At 41.2% G+C, this 21,324-nt stretch overlaps 3 protein-coding genes across 6 annotated transcripts; 1 reads left to right on the top strand and 2 right to left on the bottom strand.

Moving 5' to 3' along the window:
* Positions 1–133: 133 nt before the first annotated feature.
* On the top strand, positions 134–5,578 carry rwdd1 (RWD domain containing 1). Its single transcript, XM_076280187.1, has 7 exons — positions 134–319; positions 808–873; positions 1,170–1,300; positions 2,016–2,159; positions 2,705–2,837; positions 5,064–5,126; positions 5,274–5,578. The coding sequence occupies exons 1-7, from the start codon at positions 247–249 to the stop codon at positions 5,384–5,386; spliced, it is 723 nt and encodes a 240-aa protein (XP_076136302.1). The 5' UTR covers positions 134–246; the 3' UTR covers positions 5,387–5,578.
* An 828-nt stretch (positions 5,579–6,406) lies between these two features.
* Positions 6,407–10,573, bottom strand: LOC143118626 (amine sulfotransferase-like). Its single transcript, XM_076279651.1, has 8 exons — positions 10,522–10,573; positions 10,106–10,234; positions 8,166–8,380; positions 7,781–7,907; positions 7,425–7,519; positions 7,105–7,285; positions 6,799–6,980; positions 6,407–6,421 (listed from the first exon to the last, which is right to left on the bottom strand). Exons 1-8 carry the CDS (start codon positions 10,571–10,573, stop codon positions 6,407–6,409), a joined length of 996 nt encoding a protein of 331 aa, XP_076135766.1.
* Positions 10,574–14,597: 4,024 nt separating this feature from the next.
* On the bottom strand, positions 14,598–21,308 carry zufsp (zinc finger containing ubiquitin peptidase 1). 4 transcript variants are annotated; one of them, XM_076280183.1, is made up of 13 exons: positions 21,244–21,281; positions 21,055–21,126; positions 20,362–20,870; positions 20,150–20,251; positions 19,901–19,969; positions 19,390–19,503; positions 19,169–19,275; positions 18,376–18,544; positions 17,810–17,998; positions 16,761–16,926; positions 16,047–16,210; positions 15,122–15,348; positions 14,598–14,754 (listed from the first exon to the last, which is right to left on the bottom strand). In XM_076280183.1, the coding sequence occupies exons 3-13, from the start codon at positions 20,843–20,845 to the stop codon at positions 14,707–14,709; spliced, it is 1,839 nt and encodes a 612-aa protein (XP_076136298.1). In that variant the 5' UTR covers positions 20,846–20,870; positions 21,055–21,126; positions 21,244–21,281; the 3' UTR covers positions 14,598–14,706. The 4 variants fall into 4 exon arrangements, with proteins under 4 accessions (XP_076136298.1, XP_076136297.1, XP_076136299.1 ...); XM_076280182.1 differs by lacking the exon at positions 21,055–21,126 and having other exon boundaries at positions 21,244–21,308; XM_076280184.1 differs by lacking the exon at positions 21,055–21,126 and having other exon boundaries at positions 21,178–21,283.
* Between the last annotated feature and the right edge of the window lie 16 nt (positions 21,309–21,324).

The raw sequence follows: 21,324 nt of genomic DNA, 5'->3' as shown, positions 1-21,324 counted from the left end.
AGAATAATAGTCACGTCACGTGGATGAGGGAGTCTCAGCAAAACATTATGTATACTTTATAACGAAATAATGAAACACGCAGGCCACCACTGAGCTGCAGCTGTAGGCTGCTGAGGCATAGCCAATAGAATACCGGAGCGAATCGATCTCGGAAGGCCTCAGTGGAGATTGTAACGTGACTAAGAAAGACTCATTTGTGGATTGTAACGTGGTCAGTCCAAAATAGATGGACAGGAGTGATATAAAATGACAGACTACGGAGAGGAGCAGAGGAATGAGTTGGAAGCAATAGAGTCCATTTATCCAGACTCTTACACAGGTAAACATAATATCAAAGAAAGAAGTAAACCACTTCATGGGCTAGCTAGCTAGCACTGGACAGCTAACTTATTGGAAGTGCTCAGGATGAGAATGGCTATTCAGTAGATAGCTACCTATCTAGCCATTTCATATCAATTAGCAATTAAAGAAACAGAACATTTCCGCGAAACACACTATAACAGATATAATTCGGCCAAATACGTAACCTTGTTTTGCTACCATATAAGCAAATTGCCTTGCTTGCCTTGTTATCAAGCATGCAGCTAACATTTACATGAACATAGTTAGTTAGCCGGGTGGGTGAGAGCCACTATTTTTCGACTGTTTATTCCAAGATCTGCCTTGTCATATGAGCGTTGTCTTCAAGGGGGAATGCAATTGAAGTGATAACGAAAATACTCCCCACCCATAACTTACATCGACTTGATCCTGTAATTGCATGTGCATACTAACCTAGCCTGTGATTCTGCTTCACCACATCTGTAGTTCTGTCAGAGAATCCAGCAAGCTTCACCATCACAGTCACTTCAGATGCAGGAGAAAATGACGAAAGTAAGTATCTATTTTTCTTGCCCGTTGTTTAGTTTAGTTTAGTTTTTTGTAGAGATTTGAAGGGCAGGCCCACATCTCTTTTTGTTTTCCAGACTGTTGCCCGTCTAGCAGACTTTGCTTTTTGATGATCAAAAGCACACCGCTCTATTGCAGAACTTTAGAACAAAGTGTAATCTTTCGCAAGTTCGCATTGAATATTTTTGTTAGCATATTGTGTTTAAATGTGTTGGTTTGGCTGAGAGCATCTGATGTGATCTTGATGTGAGATAATGTGAATGTGCCTTGTGCTTCACCAGCGGTGGAAGTGACTTTAAAGTTCACTTATGTGGAGAAATACCCAGATGAGCCTCCCCTCTGGGAGATCTACGCACAGGAGAATCTGGAGGATTCGGATGCAGAAGAAGTCCTCAGTTTACTACAACAGCAGGTCTCTCTCTCTCTCTCTCTCTCTCTCTCTCTCTCTCTCTCTCTCTCTCAAATCAAATTAAATAGTGCTTTATTTGCATGAATCAACAAAGTCATTGTTGCCCAAGCTACAGGTATAGCATGTTAATAACCAACTTTACATTAATATTGGTATCGATATAAAGATACAATTAAATGAAAAAGTAAATAAAAGAATAAATGCTAATGCTAATACTAAAATAACAGTAATAACTTCAGCAATAGTGTTATACCGTAGAAAAGAAAGGTCTGTCTGTATTATATCTGTTGGAAGCCTGATACAGATGATTGCATTAATGCACAGTGCTGTGTACAACTAAATGGTTGTCACTGACAGCAGTCTCTAACAGCTAACAGCAACTAATGCATTCTTATGTAGTGGTTTGGAATGTCATCTCTGCTTTCTATGCTATATTTCCTGGTAACCATCCACATCTGTCTGTAATAATAATATCAACAGCAGTTTAATCCCAGTTACCCTTTATGAATTTGTGTGTGATTATTCATTGTTTCAATGCATGACAAAATCGTCTTTCTATACCGTATCCATTGTTTATAGCCTAATGACCACACCTTTAATTTCATTTCATTATATGATTCTCTCTCTCTCTCTCGTGCTCTGTCCCTCTTCTATACCATATCCATGGTTTACTTGATCTTGATACTTTGTAAAACGTTTGTGTTGTCTTTGTTTGCAGGCAGAAGAGAACCTTGGCATGGTGATGATATTTACATTAGTCACTGCTGTGCAGGAGAAACTCAATGAAATAGTGGACCAGATCAAGAGCAGGCAAGAGGAGGACCGGCTACAGAAGGAGAAGGAGTTAGAGGAAGCTGAGAAGGTTTGAACAAAATCAAAGATGGAACATGTTGTGATGATGAGTCTGTGAAATGTCAAAGGATAGATGTCACATGCCTTGTTTGATAATTATAAGTAATTAAGGAAAGCATTATGGTGTCCGTCAGGAAAGATTCCAAGTTTTTCTATTTCACGTGCTAATATATATAGACATCTCAGGAGAAATCAGGAGCTTTTCTTAATAATTGAATTTGTAGAAAAGCGCATCACCAAAATCCATATCCAACCAATATAGGAATGTTGATGCAGCTTCAAGTTGGCTGTTGTTTTTAGTCTAAAACGTAGTTTTAAAAAGTAAGTTACCTTATAGAGTGTGTTAAGGAAGTCTTTGCATGGGACTTAACTTCTTTTCTGAACTACTTCTGATATGAAGCAGCTGTTTGTCAGCCTGACCTTCATTTCTGTAAAAAAAACAAAGAAAAAAACACACACTTCTGGCCCTGTGCGTGATTGCTGGTGTTGGTGCTGCACTGGTGGTGTTGCTGATGTGTGTGTGTGTGTGTGTGTGTGTATGTGTATGCTCAATAGAAAGCCTTCCAGGGTACAGTGGTGACCATCGAGAACTTCCTGTCGTGGAAGGCAGGCTTTGAGCAAGATATGGCGGAGATCAGGAAGAAGAGGCAGAAAGAGGAGGAGCAGGCGGGGAAGAACAAACTCACAGGTAACTCTAATCTTAGAGAAGCATCACCAGGAAAACATCTCTTCACTTTTTTTGTTTTTTTTTTAATTAATTGAACCGTTTTAGTCTGACTTGATATATCTTGTTATGCATTATATTTATTATATCAATGTCTTCATTATATTAATGCCAAGGCTTATAACTATTAAAAAGCACATTACATATTTGGACATTGTATCATGACCTCAACATCATATATCTTATGACAGTGAGAGAATAGTTCTCACCTTCTATATAATTTTTTAATTATTGTGATTAAAACAGAAGAAATAAAGTATTTCCAAGAATTACCTCATCAAATGGCCATTCTACAGTCATGGTCACATGTATGGCTCTTTTCAGGCACACATTCTGATATATTCATTAGTACTGATACAAGTGTATAGTATAAGTATAAGTATATAAACTCTTTTTAACCCGTGAGGGAAATTTGGTCTCTGCAATTATCCCAATCCGTGAATTAGTGAAACACACTCAGCACTCAGTGAACACACAGTGAGGTGAAGCACACACTAATCCCGGTGCAGTAAGCTGCCTGAAACAACAGCGGCGCTCGGGGAGCAGTGAGGAGTTAGGTGCCTTGCTCAAGGGCACTTCAGCCGTTCCCACTGGTCCGGAGTGCTAACCAGTGGGCCACGGCTGCCCAATATACAGTATGTATATACATATATACATATGCAGTGTGTATATCAGAGTTTCCGCTAGAAAACAATGGTGCCGGTCAAAGTGACCGGCAGAGTTTTCGTTTTCCGGACATTTTGATGATATGCCGGTCAGTATTATAGTATTATCCCTTCTTAATTAGTCAAATTAAGGAAAACTGGAGACAGGCTATGTAGCTCAAAGAATGACATAATCAGGCTGTATAGAATGCAACATGTTCATTAGCCTAACTTAAACATAACAAGATCTAGCCAGTATCTTTTCATCTTTTCATGGACAGCAAGAGTCCGCTTCGTTCGTTATTTTAAAAAGGCTACGTTGTTTGTTGCTGCTACCCACGTTATCTCCAGTGGTGACTGTTTAACTTACACAGATGCGCACACACAAGAATGAGCGCTCACACCACTACCCCCTAATGCTATGCCTCTTTATTTGATAACAATAAATTAAGAAATGTTTCCTAGGCCTACTGTATGCTTTGGGTAAAGAACATTTTGCATGTACAGTGTACACGGAGAATGACAGTGTCTTGGAGCGGTCGCACCCCCCGCAACTCCACTTACAATGTCACTGATTCCGACAGATACGCCCAAGTCCGACACTTCTGCTTTTTTATCTGGTGGTGGTGGAGTTGACCGGACATCTGAGGCTTCAGACGTTACCAATTTATCATCATCCATCGCGTCTGGCCTCTGAAAACACTTTTAAGGCTAGTCTGCCTGGGCCTGGCCATGTTTGAACCACCTCACTCATTTGTTCGTTGTTTAACATAGACGTTTTAAGCGTGCGCTTCCTATTAAACAACACGCCTATGCTGCATTTCAAATAATTTGAAATGCAGCATAGGCGTGTTGTTTAATAGCTTACCTTTCAAACGGTAGAGCCTGTTCATTTAAAAACATAGCCAGAGGACGTATAATATAGGCTTACATATTAAGGCTTATTCTCAAATTCAGATTGCGTTAGGGGACGGGATTATTAGCCAATTTCAATCGGACAATTTGACCGGAGAGATTTAATTTTGTTGGACATTTCATTTTTTTCCCGGCCAATGTCCGGTAATTACCGGACAACGGAAACCCTGATATATATATATATATATATATAATCAGGGTTTCCGTTGTATCAGGGTTACCCTGATATATATACACACACACACACACACACACACACACACACACACACACATCTGTGCAGTTTGTTGCTTTAGGAGAGAGTAGCAATAAGGAGCTTTGTTCTAAAAGCTAATAAGCTAATTTCCCAAAAGGCATGCAGAAACCTAACACCAACAACAGCACACACAAATGAACACACACACAAAAATAGTGGCTAAATATTAATTGTTTTTGTGCATGACAACATTTGTGTTAATTTGAAGGTGAAGGAAATTGACTTGCCTCTAAAACAGCTGAAGAAAGTGTCAAAGTTGTCATACTAAGTGACATTCTATTGCTTTTTCATCACAAGCCATTTGTGAGATTGCTGGTGGTTTAATAAACTCTCAATAACCGTTGATTTGTATGTGTGTGTGTTTATTACCAACAGGAAAACAGTTATTTGAAACAGACCACAATCTAGATACGTCGGATATCCAGTTTCTGGAGGATGGTATGGAATCCCATTTTTACACCTTGCCCTTCATGCGTTTAATAATTAACTGACCGCATGTGGAGCTACCACATGTCCTGCTGCTGTTCTTTAGTAAGCGGGTTAGTCAGCGTGTGTAACACTACTCCTCTCTGTGCTCTTATTCAGCTGGGAACAGCGTGGAGGTGGACGAGTCCCTCTTCCAGGACATTGACGATTTGGACCTGGACGAAGACGACCCGGATTTTGACCCATTAGCACTCGGCAGCGATGAGGACTAAAGTGACGTATTCCAAGTGAAGGTGCAGACTGATGGGCAACACAACGCTGCCTGTCAGTCGCTCTCTGTACGAAACACAGACTGTCTACGCAATCAAGCTGTAGTCTGTGATGATGATGCCGCCTCGGGGTGTTTCTGTGCAACTTTCCCGATATGATTTCTACGCCTATGCCATTAAAGTCATCAGCCGTCACCTCTGCCTCTTCCTCCACTGGACTTTAACAGCATGTGGCATTATTATCAGAAGTAGGAATGATGCACCACTATTATGACTAATATAGCTGGCAGGAGTAACTGCCTCTAGAAATTGCTCTCCTTTCATCTCTTAAAGCAGCTTTATCGTGGATCTAAACAGAAATAAACTGAATGGAAAACTAATTACAAAATATAAATGCATCAGAATGCCCACTCTAATAGCATGTGCATTATAATGCCCACAGCAATGTTATCCATGTTAGCTTGAGCAGTAAATTCATTCTCTAGAGAGACCCTGTAAGGCCATTGAAGGCATCACAAGATGTTGCTACTGCCAGGGCTGATCAGGTCATCCTGTTCAGTGTGATCAGGGTTGTGCATTAGTGTCCTCAGTGGGCTAGGTACAGAATGTTAAGACCTCTAGCTGAATAATGCTGCTTGTGATACTGATGTTGTAGTAGCACTGTATCACCAACAGAGGGCAGATGCTAGTTACCAGGAGAAAAACCTCATTATGTAGCCTACTTTACATCCAATAGATAGCAAAAGTCATCAGAACAGATCAAATGATTAATTTAGCATAAACATAATGCTCCAATGATCCAGATGCCTGTTTAATCACAATTCTAATTCTTATGATTGTAAAGTCTCATGCAATAGTGATGTAGTCAGCAGTTGTGTTTGTCTAAAACCACAGCATATTACAAGAGCTGCAACTGCTAGGTTAACAATACTTGAATTGTTAGTTTTGATTTAGTAACAGCTGTGATTACGTATTCAGATATTGCGTATATACATTTATCACACCTACTTAGTGGCATTGGTGCTATACACATGGTGCCTATAAGAACAGGTAGACAAATACAACAATTATGTCATATTATGTTGTGCCTGTCCTGTTCACACCCAAAATGAATTTTTACATTTCAGAGATTTTCAAACTCCTCATTGTATAGTATATATACTCTTTTGATCCCGTGAGGAAGATTTGATCTCTGCATTTATCCCAATCCGTGAATTAGTGAAACACACTTGGCACACAGTGAACACACAGTGAGGTGAAGCACACACTAATCCCGGCGCAGTGAGCTGCCTGCAACAACAGCGGCGCTCGGGGAGCATTGAAGGGTTAGGTGCCTTGCTCAAGGGCACTTCAGCCGTGCCTACTGGTCGGGGTTCGAACCGGCAACCCTCCGGTTACAAGTCCGAAACGCTAACCAGTAGGCCACGGCTGCCCCTGCAATGCATGTCCACAGGGCCCGAGGGCATCACTTCTGGCATGACCTCGGACATGTCCCATTTAAATGAAAGGGGGACGTCCCTCATCTTCTCCTGATACACCATATCAAATCGCTCACTCTGGGCAACACTGAACAGGTTTTTCCAATCGCCAATCGTCCCTGGTGAAACACAGAGGAAGGAGACGCTTTTTGTATTTCGTAAAGAGGATGTTAAGAGGAATGTACAGATTTTTTGCACTATATGAATTAGAATTAATTAATTCATCTGAATTAATAAGCCCACCTTTCCTCATGAATGATCCCCTTTTGTGGTTAATGACGGTATCAGGTATCTGTCTGTAGTTGGCGCACGGGTTCTGCATCATGTTGTGGAACTTGGCGTGCTCCACCACCTCAGCCATCTGGCTGTCGGTGAGCTCTCTGCCCAGGAAAGAACACACTCTCTGTACCACTGACTGCAGATCCTGTAAGACACACACTCCAACACCTCACTTCTGGCACTGAGCACATGACCACACGTATGACTAATATTTGGATTACATATTCTTTAACATGGTCATGTCAGTCTGAATGGTTTGTAGAAGGCATGTGGTAATGCCATACCTGAATCATGTCCTCATATGTTACATACAAGATGTTCATGTCATCCCTGTGTGAGTAATAGGTTTTGATGTGCTCAAACCAAGTATTGCCATACACTAGAAAGAGAGACATGTTGATTAAACTCGACAATAACCTAGTTATTGTGCTCACCTAACTCAGAAGTTTGAAGGTATGCCAATTCATCACTTCATATCACTAACACAATGTTCTTTAAAAAACAAATGACAATGGCTGCCAAAACACATCACTAGCAGAATTATTATTATTTTTAATAGACAACAGACAAACTACTTACAATGGCTGCGGTGCTGAGGTGGCCCTGGTTACAGTTTATATGTTTACAGTATTGTTCCTACCTCTTCCATCCAAAAACTTTTCAAAGAAGTCACTGAAGTCCTTAGGAGTCTCCAGCATTGCTGCACAGTGGTGGAAGTGGTAATATGACACCAGGACGTCTTTTGGATTCCTCGCCACATAAATGATCTGAAGAGACAGCAAGAAATGCTGAAACAGTGAACTGACTTAGTGAGTGTGTAACTACAGTATGTAGTAGCATTGCAATTACACAGTCATGCTAATAAAGTAGCATTGAATTTGAAAATTACACATAACTCTGTGATATACAGTTCCGATAGCACTCAAGTACATTTTCTGTTTCTGTGGGAGTCAAAATTTGTGTTCATAGAAAAATACAAAACTCATGTAATTCAACAGAAAGTGGTTTGACCACATGGCCCACACCTTGGCCCTCTTCTGTCTGAGGCCGGTTGGGATGAGCTCGTATGGCAGGTGCGTCACGCGCAGGCGAGGAGAAGACAGAGGGGCCCCGACAAATGCCATCTCGCTCCCCTGCACCTCGATCCAGGGCATGCGCTCAGAGTTTGACTGACCTGAGGATGCCTTGACTTTGCCCTTCGCCTCGATGAGGAGGATGATCTGTTGCATCCATATGGTTCCTGGGCCAGAGGAGTGCAGAAAGACATGGCATAAGTGAAAGGCTAAATAAAAGCCTTATAGACCCTTTCAAGAGCATCATAGTTGGCCCCACAAGACTTCCTTTTTAACATTCCATATGTTATCTTAATGCAGAGGAAGTAGATTGGGACCCAAATAGAACGTTCAAGCATTGTTTTTGTTTTTATTGTTGAAAGGGTCTATATGGGATGGACATTTTTAGGCTTTCCCCCCAAATATTGCACTGTTCCCACCTAGTTTGGCCTATCATCAAATGCTTGACCTCTTTAGAAAGCTCAGACCCTAGTGTCTTAGATAACAATCAGAATAGCTCTGTGAAGTACTGGCACAGAGCTACAGTGGCTAGAATATATATATATTTTTTTTTTCTGCTGGATTACAAGCCTCTCTGAACTGACCACATTTCAGCCCTCTATCACTTGATATGACTTAGAAACACAGAGCACTAGCACCAGGTCTTGTGAAGCTTTATGCAAAAGTAAAGATCAATATAGAATATGAGTACTTTACACCATTATTTGTCTAGGTATGCTCATGCGTTTTGTAAAATGCCCTATGGAAACTCCCCATAGGACTTTTTGGTTACCCAAAATGCATACAATGAAAATAAAAGCCTTACTGTGTGGCAACCTCTTGGCATAGAAGCAAAATCCTGGTCTCAAATGAAAGGTAACACTGAGGTTTCTTTTAGACTATTAGGATTGTATGTCAGATAGGGCTGTCAAAATAACTGATTAATTTTGATTAATTAATTTAAGAAAAATTAACTGATTAAAAAAATTAGTGCAGATTAATCGATTCTGTATGACCTTTGACCCCGAGTTCTAGTCAGTAAAAATTAGACTGTAAAATGGAGAGAGAAGAAAACGTGCTGGATCATTGATTGGAACATTTACTTTTAAAAAACGACCTGATGGTGTTGATAAAAATAAAGTGTTGAAAATAAAGTCCTCTGTAATGTCTGCAGCAAGGAATGTGCTCTAAATACATCAATGCAAATAAATAAGTGTTGACATTGAGGGGAGTGTTCATTTATTTTCATTGTGTCCCCTAGGTCATATCTGTGGCCTGAAATGCCTTGTGTGTAAAAAAAAAAAACTTCTTCCCGAAGCACTTTTGAATTTATTTCCTCAGCATATTAGGTCATATCATAGATTATTATGGCAATTATTTGAAGAGTGAAAATAATAATAAAAGAGTTTTTGAAGTTAATATCACAAATGCTGATTCATTTAAATTTAAATATTTAAAATACTTTCACAGTAAAAATTATATATGCGATTAATTTAGATGAATTAATCACAGAGTATGTAATTAAATTAGATTAATTATTTTAATCGATTGACAGCCCTAATGTCAGAGGTTCTGATATATATCTTTATACAGTTCTGGGTGTGCCGTGGAAGGCACACTGTTCCATATGGCCACCTTAGGTCTACATGCCACAACTGATGGCCTACCAACTTTTTTCAATATTTTTAAGCTCAAGTCCTTTATTTCATTATTTCAAGAAACTCATGATGTGGCTATATGCAGGAGTTTAATTTATGCCTTTTCACTTTAGAAAAGTAACACTACCATGCAATTTGCACAAACTTTAGCATAAAACTAATGCCTGTCAGAATGGATGGTATTAACCAACAACATATTATGAATGGGAAATTCAGTTGAAGAGGAGACTTCCTCCTCCCCTGCGTATAGGCCACCTGATTTGGGGTATGTGACAAGAAATATGTCCGAATCTCTAATTTTCCAGCTTTGGATTCGATCCACTTCCTCGGACGAGTTGACACCAGGGATCAAGTTAAAAACCCGATGCGGGATCAACCTAACCTCTGGAGCAGACACAAGACCTACAAGACAAAGGAGGATGTGAGCTGGCGGTAGGTTTTGTAGGCTAGGCCTAATACTACAATTATGGCGGTAATTGGTCAGAGACCATTTTGCAAATGCAAAAATCAGGGAATTGCAATATTGCAAAAGATTTCATGTCTATAAGCAATGTAACAACTCACTGACTTTTTGTTGCAGAAAAGACTTTAGCACAAGAAGTGAAGTGTAAAGCATAGATTATATTGCGCACACGTCCATGCATCAAGAGAGAGAAACGCGCGACGCTCACCTGACAGGTTCTCCCTCCGGATCTCTTCATCCGCGTCTTCATGGGCATTCATTTCAGGTTCGGCTAAAAGTGCGGGGTTTTTGTGGAAGCTGAACTCAAGATTATTATATAGAGGAGGTTGCAATGACGACTACGGATCCTGTGAATGTCTCGTCTAAAGATGTGGTGTAAAGCCGTTGTTGCGTCCAACACACGTTAAACTCGGGCAAATTTAAAAGAGACACGGTACTGCGACTGATGATTAACTCTTTTTGCAAGCAAAGCGGCTGGTGGCTATTTACAAAGATTATAACTGATTTTCCAATACAACTGTTGTCACTTGAAACCAATAAAGTTACCCTGACCTCAGAAGCTCAGTGGACCGAGTCGCATAAAGTTAGCCTGACCTGAGAAGCTCAATATTGACCGAGTCGCATAAAGTTACCCTGACCTGAGAAGCTCAATGGACCGAGTCGTCTCTGGACTTGCTATCCTCAATTGGTCGGAAAATGCAGCTGATAGGCTAGGCCTAAGTAAGCATCTTTTTTTTTTTTTTTATGTATTTGGGTTTAGGCCTTTGTGTGTGCTGCCATAGCAATGAGTTACAGTGTCCGTGGTTCTTAAAACTGGGTGTCGCCAAAATGATGGGAGGGGTCGCGAAATTATTTCTCTACACGTTTTTAAACAAACATGTTGATCTGGGATATTCAGTAGCCCTATAGGCTTACAATTAAAGTACCTCCGAAAGTGGATGCTCTGTTTATGCAGTTCTTTAGGCCTCTTGATAAACTCGAAGATGCAGCGCTACCAGTGACAGAACATGATGTAGCCTTCTTTTGCCACGTGTGCGCAGTTATTGAATGAGTGCTTGTTATGCATTCAAACATAATTACAGTTTTTTACAACTGTTTAGGCCTACACACATTTTCATAACTCTATTTTTCAAAACTCCACACACAAAACCCACAATTGCTCACACAAAATGCAAAATGTCTCAAATCTTCAGCAAAATGGCACACAACTTTAAAGCAAACATTCGCCTCACATTATAAACACTTTTGTCATAATGACATTTTGGATACATCGTGTAGCCTACACACTGTTGCTTAGAACCTAAAGCTCTTCTGTCTTTCATAGGCTTTATACGTATTTCCATAGAAGACTGAAAGTTATGTTTATCTACAGAGAGAAGTTGAAATATACAGTAAAAATGCAAGCAACATTGAAACCAAAAATAGTGATTTTCCCCCAAATAATTTGCCGTTGTGAATACAGTATTTTACATCAAGCAAGAAAACAAAGCAATATACAATGACCACCAGAATAGATGTACATGGAGTTTTGAAAAAGCTGGTTATTTGGTGGTAATTATGGTAAACATACATTTTCAGAATGAAGTTATCTTTGCTATCATGCAGTTAACAAGCATATTTTACCAAATGGTGCTATATACTATAGCCTGGCCACGCCCATCGTTCTCCTTTCAGGGGGATACTAGTCTGGAACACCATAGTTCTAGCCTAGAAATCTAGAAGCGCCCCTAGCGGCTAGTCTAGCAACTCTCCGTTGGCTTGTGAGCTCCAGAAATTGAAACTTAATCAGGCATTGAAATCGTGTATAGAGTCGTTTGGTGGGCTTAACATAATGATTGATGGCAGAGTTGCAACGGTTTGGCTTGAATTCCCTGCTACTTGAAAACAAATATCCTATTGCGTGCAGAGGGAATTTGAAAGACAACTGATTATCCTGCCCCTCGGACTGAGCACTGCGAACGGTGAGTGCCCAGACCCTACATTTTAATGTGGGTCTGGCTCGCCAGGCTGCATAGTTCAGTTTACGTCAAACAAAAAAAAAAATGCCAGGCCAATGACAAAATCAAAACTGACTGTGGTAAATGGTAGAAGCAATGCCTGCAAAACTGCAAACATCAAAAATTGTAGTCGGAAAAATGCAGAAATGTATTTACACAAAAGAAAGCTCACATACATTGTTTCCTGACTGCCTATTCTGTTTAGTTTGTAAAGTTTAGGTGACTCTAATCAATGTGAGTGACCAATGATTTCAAAGTTAATGATATTTCTACGCCTGTCACCATGCTAGCAGGATTCCCAATCGTGACCAAACTATTCACTCATGAATAAGTTTGGCTTACCAGCTATATACCCCTCAAAAGATTAGAATAAACAGAGATGGAGACCAATTGACAAATCGTGATTTTTTTGCAGAGAGAATGTGCAGGACTGACTGTCATATGTTGTACCGCTTTGCGGTACGTCTAGTTTTAGATTGCTGGCTGACTAGCTATTCTTCCCAAACTATGATTAATAATAATAAATAAATAACAAATAAAATGTGCAGCCACTGACAGAAATCCCTTTCCCAATAATGGTGCTGCTGATGTGATCCGTGCATTCCATTTATGAGTTATCAGTGGAGAAAACTCAGGTAAGTGTCCTGTCCAGCATTAAAATAATCCATCCTGTTCTAGATAGATAGATAGATAGATAGATAGATACTTTATTGATCCCCAGGGGAAATTCAAGAAATGTTCCGCAGAGCTCAGGCTCCAGTGAGGAAGGTAGAAAATGTTCCGACGGTCTCACTCCAGACTCAAAATAGAACAAAAGCCACCATCCAGGAGTGCAAGAGTAGACCCATAGCAAAGAGAAAAGCAGTGCTGACTGTGACTGATGAGTTTGACTATATTTAGAGGTGCAACTAAGTACTAATTATGATGTTTTAGGTTTGTGATTCCATCATTTTTTACAGAGGATTGAGTGTTTCCATATTTGTTTCCTCTACATGATCGGAAAATCATGTAGAAAATCATCCTCTACGTCAGTGTTTCTCAAACTTTTTCAGACGAAGGACCACTTAACCAATAAAAAAGAAACGCACGGACCACCTAGGTAAAAAAAAAGATTAGACCTACTTCAACAGTATATTAGCCTACCCACTGAACCACCTTGCTTATTGTCTTTGCACTTTACTTATTGTGTCAGAGGATTCATATGATTTAAACTGGCATATTTTACATAGACAGTGTTGCAGAACTGTTTGGATTTACATACAAGTTGGGTCAATATTGCAGACAACTCATCTATATTATATTTTACCAGGTCTGCTCGCGGACCACTTGGGATAGCTTGCGGACCACACTTTGAGAAACACTGCTCTACATCAGTGTTTCTTAACTGGTGGGTCGGGACCCAAAAGTGGGTCGCGGAACCGTTCTGGGTGGGTCGCACAGCTTGTGATTAAAAATAAATAAAAAAAATCAGCAATTTAAAATGTTACCTTATCAGATCTAATGTTGGACCTTTATTTTGATAAACTTTATTCATAGCCTACATATCAGTCATTGCCATGGACATAGACAATGTTAGACATCATTTTAGTGGTAAACGCAAGTAGGCTGCTATTCTGTATATTTGAAGTAGCCTACAGTAGGCTTGGATATGGATTCACTTAAACTGAGGAAAAAATAGGACAGAAACCCCATTGTGTGGTGTTCAGTAGATGGCTGGCACATGAGAGCATGAAACCATCAAAACTAAAATGCCACATGGAAACAAGGCACCCCTGTCAAAGTCATACCTGTCGAGTACTTTGAAAGGTTACATCAAGAGTTGAAGACTTCACAAATGTAGGCTAATGCCAAACAAGTAGGCCTACAGGCACTTCGCTTGTCTTACCATGTAGCTCACCATATTCATTGGCTTAAACGCTAAAATATATATATATGGGTCGCGACTTTATGAACATGGGAAATTGTGGGTCCCAAAGTCAGACCACTTAAGAACCACTGCTCTACATGATCTCTGCTTCACAAAGCTAGCACATCTGTGATTTGTCTTTTTTCTGACAACAACTGAATGAACATCCTCAAAGAGTGGCGATTCCATCATTTTTGCCAGGGGTTGTATAATGCAGATGGTTTGGTTCAAATCAAAAGGACCAGATGGTCACTATATGCCTTCACTTTTTCCCATTCACTTTTGCTTAGTGTCTCCAATACTCCATTACAATCTTTTGTTTTTCTTTAAAAAATCTCTTGCCATATCAGGTTTCCATGGTATAGAAAAGAGACGTAAAGATAAGAAAAGGTCATAATTTATTATTAATCACACACAATTAAAACACTATAAAATTTTCATTAAAACCTGAGTAGAAAGCATTTCTGGGAAACACAGAACAGGATTTTGTTCATGGGATTCGATCAGCACGAAACGTCCTTGAATTGACAATCTGCCTCTAAAATACAAAAATGAGCATTTTCAGTGACACGTGCAGAGATTCACTGGCACAAGAGTACTATGGACAAAACATGACAAAAGTTCACAATATCACCTACAACCACAGCACCTGTTTCAACCAGTTTGCATCATACATAATTTGTGTCCAACTCATGTAACTCAGCAACAAAAATGTGTCCTTAGCCAGGAAAAAAAATCATCAAAGAAGTAAACACTTCCGCTGTGTGTGTGTGTGTGTGTGTGTATTCCAGCTGTGTCTTCTCCAGTATGAGTGTGTGTGTGTAGGGTGTGTGTGTGTGTGTGCGTGCACGTGTTTCTGTGTTAAGTCTCATTTCAAGTGTTTGTGTTTCGGTGTTCATTCTCACCTGTTTCTGTTCTGGCGTCAGCAGGCCCTCCACCACCAGCACCTGGTACTGCTGGTGCTTCAGGTGGCTGGGGAACTTCCTCATGCGCCGCACGACGGCGGCCACAGCGGCCGGGTCTCGCTCCAGCAGCCTGGCCATCTCAGAGGGGGGGCAGCCGGGGTCAAAGAGCAGCAGGCACAGGCTGCCGTTCCTCTTCTGCTCCAGGCCCACCACGGAGCGGCTGTGGCCTAGACAGGAACAGAGACAAGCAAACAAAAGAAATCATCATAGAAGTCAATGCTCTGCTGTGTGTGGGTGTGTGTGTGTGTGTGTGTGTGTGTGTGTGTGTAGTTTCATGCTGTTTTCAAATCATGTTTTGGAGGTACTTTTCGAAACATCCTTCAGCACCACCAAGCGCCAAGTGTGGCTAGAGGAGGTATAAATCTAAACAGCTGCATCTCTTAAAGGAATGTAGTGCTACTATATTGTACTGTAATGCAGGTGGACAGTTTTTATTTTTATCTTCAAAACAAAAATGGACTCCTGATTTGAGGCCTGTGGCCAGTGCTGGGAGATACCTCTCTTATTTGTGATTTTGAAACCTATGAATTTACTTTTTATTTTGACTCTGGAGACTATCTGCAAAAGAACAGGAGTCCTACCCGGAGTCCATAATATTCAGTGTACACACACTGCCCTCTCTCTTCCTGCCTTAAAGGAGCACAGACAGTGGTGTAGTCTACGTGATACGCAGGACTACGCAGTATACCCACTTAAAAAACATCACCAGCTCAGTATACCCACTTCAAAAATCATGGCATGGATACATATTAACATCTGGGGTTGATCACAGTATACCCACTACAGCTAACTAGACTACATGACTGGGCACACATGAAGCTAGGATCACTTCAGCCTTCTGCCACTGGCTACTGTGCCGACATACCTTGGTGCTGGAGGTAGATGGGGGGCAGAGAGGTCTGCACCACCCTTGGAGGTAGTCTGCCGTTTTGTGTGCTCGATTGGGAGAAGTACTGCTTCACCCAGTCAAACAGGCGTGGGTGCGTCCCGCCCTGACCCGTGGGCTTGTGGAAGTCCACAACACGAGCACTGCAGGTAGACACAGACGTATAGTCATACAGTAAAGTGCAGGATGCAGTAAGGTAACAATGTGCAGCTATTATCATTCAAATCTTTATTTCATACACCAAAATGGTCCACAGTATTAAGACAGTGTAAAAATACATAGAATAAATACATATAGTAAATACAATGTATACAAAAAGAAAAGCCTGGAAGAGAACCTCAGAGAGCTTTTAGCAGGGTTGACTAGAACTTCTATTATGTTTTTTAAGGTATGTTTTAGGAGGAAACTGTTTTCGATAGATGAAAGTCCGATAAGTACAACTGTCATTGCCACTAGCTGTCCAGACTACCGTACTCACTCAAAGAACCTGAAAACATAAGACCAGCTTTTACAGCATAACTTAGCCCAGTGCATCCCCACTGCTTAATAAGCGAGTTGCCTTGTTTTGCTGTTGGTGCATGCAAGGCAAGTTTGGTGGCTTCACGCTAACTGCTGTTACAATATGTTTTCTGTTCAGTTCAGCATGGTCAATCAATCAATCAATCAATCAATCAATCAATCAATCAAGCTCACTTGACACTGAGAGAGGTGAAGAGAGAGTAGATCTCTGTGGAGCCAACCCAGGCCCGGGTGCCCTGGAGGCGGTGGTTGAAATGGGCCGCCCCGGCTGGGTCCACTCCCTGCTTCCAGGCCTCTTCTATCAGGGCCTGCACCCGAGGGATGTTGGGGATGGGGACGTCTTGGGGTCAGAGAAATGGAAAGCCGTTAACCCTTAAAGGAGTACCGTCACACCAGTGTGACAGGAATGTTGAGAAATTAACATTCTAAAGAATATCTGGGTTCATTGAATTCAACATAGAATTTTAGAACCTTCAATTGTTGCGTAACTTAGAATGTTCAAAAACCTACACCTTTAAGGGGTTTTAAGGGAAACTAAGCCTCACTGATGGCAGCATCTGACTTGGCTGCCTTTGCCTTCCTGCTGCTCCCAGTGGGGTTACACTCGGACTACATGGCGGATTCACAGTGAATACACATGGTGAATATTTTGTACGGCTTCAGTTAATGAACAAGAATATACAACTACAATTATGTCCTTGAACACATATCAAATAAGCCTATCAAATAAAACTGTAATTGGCAAAACTTTAAAACTGTACTGTCTGAAATCTAACGGTTGTCTGAAGCAGAGTCTGTAAAATGCATCTGGTCAGAAAAAAATGTGTTTCAAAATATTGCCTGTTTTGTCACTGAACGTAACATGGTAATAGCAAAGTCCTTATAGACCCTTTCAATCTGTTCCTACAGGGTTTCTGGTTGAAACGTTCAAAACCAACGCAGATACTTTGAAATGAAAATGAATCCGAAAATGAATTTAGCTTAAAGCGTAACTCTCGCCAAAATGCAATGGTCTTTTTGTGAATGTACCCGAGTGAAATGTTTGTTTAAAAGCATAATTATGTCGGAAGCGCCGCGCACATTTTATTTTTGTTTGTCCCCAAGTTACCAATACCAATACAACAATGTTGTTTTCTGTGCCACCTGAAATGCCTGTTTGTTTTAAGCTGTTGAAAGGGTCTAGCTAAAAGCCAAACATGTGCAAACAAGTGACAGGTTCCTACCAGATAAAATGTTATTGTATGGCTCCTGCTTGTGGAGGGATGACAGAAGCATCTGGAAGTTTCTGTAGCCACAGCCCCAGCCCTTATCCCCCTCGGAGGAGGAGTAGTGGTCCGTCTCTCCACAGAGCCACACGTGGACCATGTCCCGAGGCTCCCGCCGAAAGTAGTCATACAATGCCCTCATCAATCCTGAACACACACACACACACACACACACACACACACACACACACACACACACACACACACACACACACACACACACACACGAAGGGAGCTTCATGTGGATGCATTTGTATATGTTTCTCAGTTTTCTTTCTTCAGTTTGAATACAGATAGTGTAAGTAAGTGACCATTAAAATGCAGGTGTGCAACACATGTATCCCTAAGCCTGATCAAATCTGCAGATACATAGTGACACATGCAGAGATTAAGGATCAAAGACTGTTTTCATGGGTGACACAGAGGAACCAGAAATGTAAGTTGTTCTATACACGTCACCAGTGATTGTCTAATCGCTGTAACACTGATCTCTCTAGAACTCTGCGGTTAAATCCAAAGCAAACCTGGCGTTCTAGTCTTCCCATCATCCACGCCAGTGGCCAGGCTCTCCATCAGCTCTGCCCGTTTTATGTGGAACTCTGCAGGGACCATGTTGCCGCGGGAAACCGCCCTCTCCATGTTCCGCTCAATCTGTTTACGATAACCACCACTCCCGTCCATACCAAACTGTTTCTATACAAAAACGCAAAATCGAGATGCACAGATAAGGTCCCACACCCACACACATACAACCAAATATCTGAGTTTAGAATACACTTGTAATGTAATATTTACTCATCCGTTCAGTTTGGTAAAGGCACACACTACAGGTACTAAGAACCTCTTCCTAGAGCCTGCCTGGAACCTTGTTTAGCAATCCTAGCATCACACTTACAGTAAAGGTGCAGTCAGGGATTGTGCGGGAAGTGGCATTTGTTTGTGTTTATGTTTATATTTAAATTAATTAGCAGACGCTTTTGTGCAAAAAAAAAACAAAACATTTTAACAAAGGACCAAACGAAACACACCAGAGAGGTAGCTCACCCCTACATTCAGTATTCCCAGAGAAATTTCACGCAAAGTTTCGTTTTTGTTTGGTTTCAAAGTTTCTGTTTCCAGTTTTCAGAGCCTGGGCTGCCTACAGAGACCGTTTTTTTTTTGTTCTCAGTGTAATCACGGAATGGGCAGCTGAATGTGAAAAAAAAAATGTTATGGCCTTGAAATTGCATAAAATCCCTGATTGCACCTTTAAGAAGCTGAGCATCAGAAGCACACGTGTGTGTCTTATTGTAGGGGTCACTGGTTGTCTGTGTTTACCTGCAGCTTCTTGAATTCCTCCGCCTCACGTTTAGCCTCCTGCCGCTTCCGCTGCTCTTCCTCCTCCTTCTGGAGCTGTCTGGCTAGTGTTAGGTCTGATGAACTCTCTAAGAACATATGCACGACCATGTGTACAAACACACACATTTCTTCCATAATGTTGTATATTCCATGTGGTATTTTCCCTTTGTGTGTGTGTGTGTGTGTGTGTGTGTGTATACCTGCTCCCCTGGCTGCATCTGTATCGTTATCCAGATGAAGCTCTACGTGTTCCTGCAAAGAGAAGGCGTCGGGGAAGGGCAGGGAGCACAGCGGGCACTCGTACTGCTTCACCCCTATAGACAGGTAGGGTACAAACATAAGAACTGATGCCCAATAACAGCATTGACATAACTTAAAGGAATTATCTGGAGTAAAATGCACTTTAGATCAATTTACGGATGATTGGGAGTACATACGTTGAGTTGACATCAAAATCATGTCATTCGGATGTGTTTTGAGAAAGAGGTATAAAAATAGCGTTTTGTAGCGGCGAAATGACATGCCCTGGTCACTTCCAGGCTAACGAGTTTTGACTAAAAACGGTAAAATTGAGAAAAACATTCTCAAAACACATCCGAATGACATGATTTTGATGTCAACTCAACGTATGTACTCCCAATCATCCGTAAATTGATCTAAAGTGCATTTTACTCCGGATAATTCCTTTAAGGTTGCCACATTAAACGTTACCTGAGGTGTTAGTGTTACAGGTAGTAGGTGTAGTAGAAGAACCTGAAGCTTCTCTATCTGTCGTAGCCCCTGAAACACATATTACAACAAATGAGGCAAAACCTGACAGAGGCAGTTGTAAAGAGTGTCTTTCTTTTAACAGACTTAGTATGCTACTACAGCGATCTTACAGAGAGGAAATGGAGTAGCTGCTAGACTGAGTCTTTTATGCTATATGAAGAATATGCACAATGTTGATGATACATTCACCTTCATTCATGGCTGACTCCTGCAGGTGCAACTCCACGTGTTCCTGTAAAATGAAGCAGTCTTGGCACACAAGGGAGCACATCGGACAAGGAAACAGCTTTTCTGGAAAACACAAATCCCAAAGAAGGAAAGAAGCACAAGTCAACCACAAGAACTCTCAGTGGAGGATGGACAGGAGTATTCTGCAATTATGATCATTTAATATGTTGTACCTTTCCGAGGAGAAGACAGACGCTTCTGTTTAATGGCAACATGCGCTTCTAAACTTTCTTGCCGGTCTTTGGTGTTCTTAGAGTGTGTACGACCCTCAGGACTGTGTGTGGCACTGTTTGTACCACATACAGATCCCACTGCAGCATCTGTGCTGCTCTCTGCAACTGGCACAGGCGTCTGACTGGATAAGGTTTCAGGAGGCAGACTTTCTGCCCAACGTCCCTCTTTCCTAGTCACAGTCCGAGGCTTTTCCCGGTCTTCAGTCCAAGCTGGAACACAATGAGCCACCCTGGCCTTTACTGAGGGCGTGTTAGTCGTCTCTACATGAGCAGTGTTGATGTGAAAGCTGAGCTCATCGTATGAGACGCCGGACAGGGAGCAGAAAGGACAGTGCATTTCATTTTCCAAGTGACTGAGTAGAAGGTGCGTCTTCATATCTGCTTCAGATGCGATGTCCTCGCTGCAGATCTCACAAATCGGCATGATTGAATCCTCAAAACTGAGCCCACTGGATGAAAGTAACAAACACAAGAGACTGATCTGATCAGGCAACCCTTTATCATTTAGTTTACCTAAGTTAATTCCAAGTTAATATAAAACATTTCATACGAATTTGAGACCTGTTCTTTTGTTGACACTACAAGGGCTGACTACGTGATTAATTAGGGAAATAAGTTACTGAAATGTCAAACCTGACAGGTCAAGCTTTTCTGTTGTCAGCAGCAGCAGCTAACGTTACATTATCTTCTTAGCTCGACAGCTTGCTGGTTAACGGCGAAATATGCAATAACAGACAATGTTCAGCGTTCATCTACCTGAAACATGCAGTGTACAAGAGTATTTTAAAGCACCAACAAAACGTAATCTGTAGAGAGCTGTACCTTTGCAGTTTCGGCTATTCCTTTTTCACTTTCCATTCATGTTTTGTTCGTGTTTTCAAGCCGCGCACCGGATATGACGAT

The sequence above is a fragment of the Alosa pseudoharengus genome, unplaced genomic scaffold (genome assembly GCF_046254945.1).
Source record: "Alosa pseudoharengus isolate Yale_2024_CS ecotype anadromous, Long Island Sound unplaced genomic scaffold, YU_APseudo_1.1 YU_APseudo_1.1_scf_12, whole genome shotgun sequence".
Lineage (NCBI taxonomy): Eukaryota > Metazoa > Chordata > Actinopteri > Clupeiformes > Clupeidae > Alosa > Alosa pseudoharengus.
This window is presented reverse-complemented; position numbering and strand designations above follow the sequence as displayed.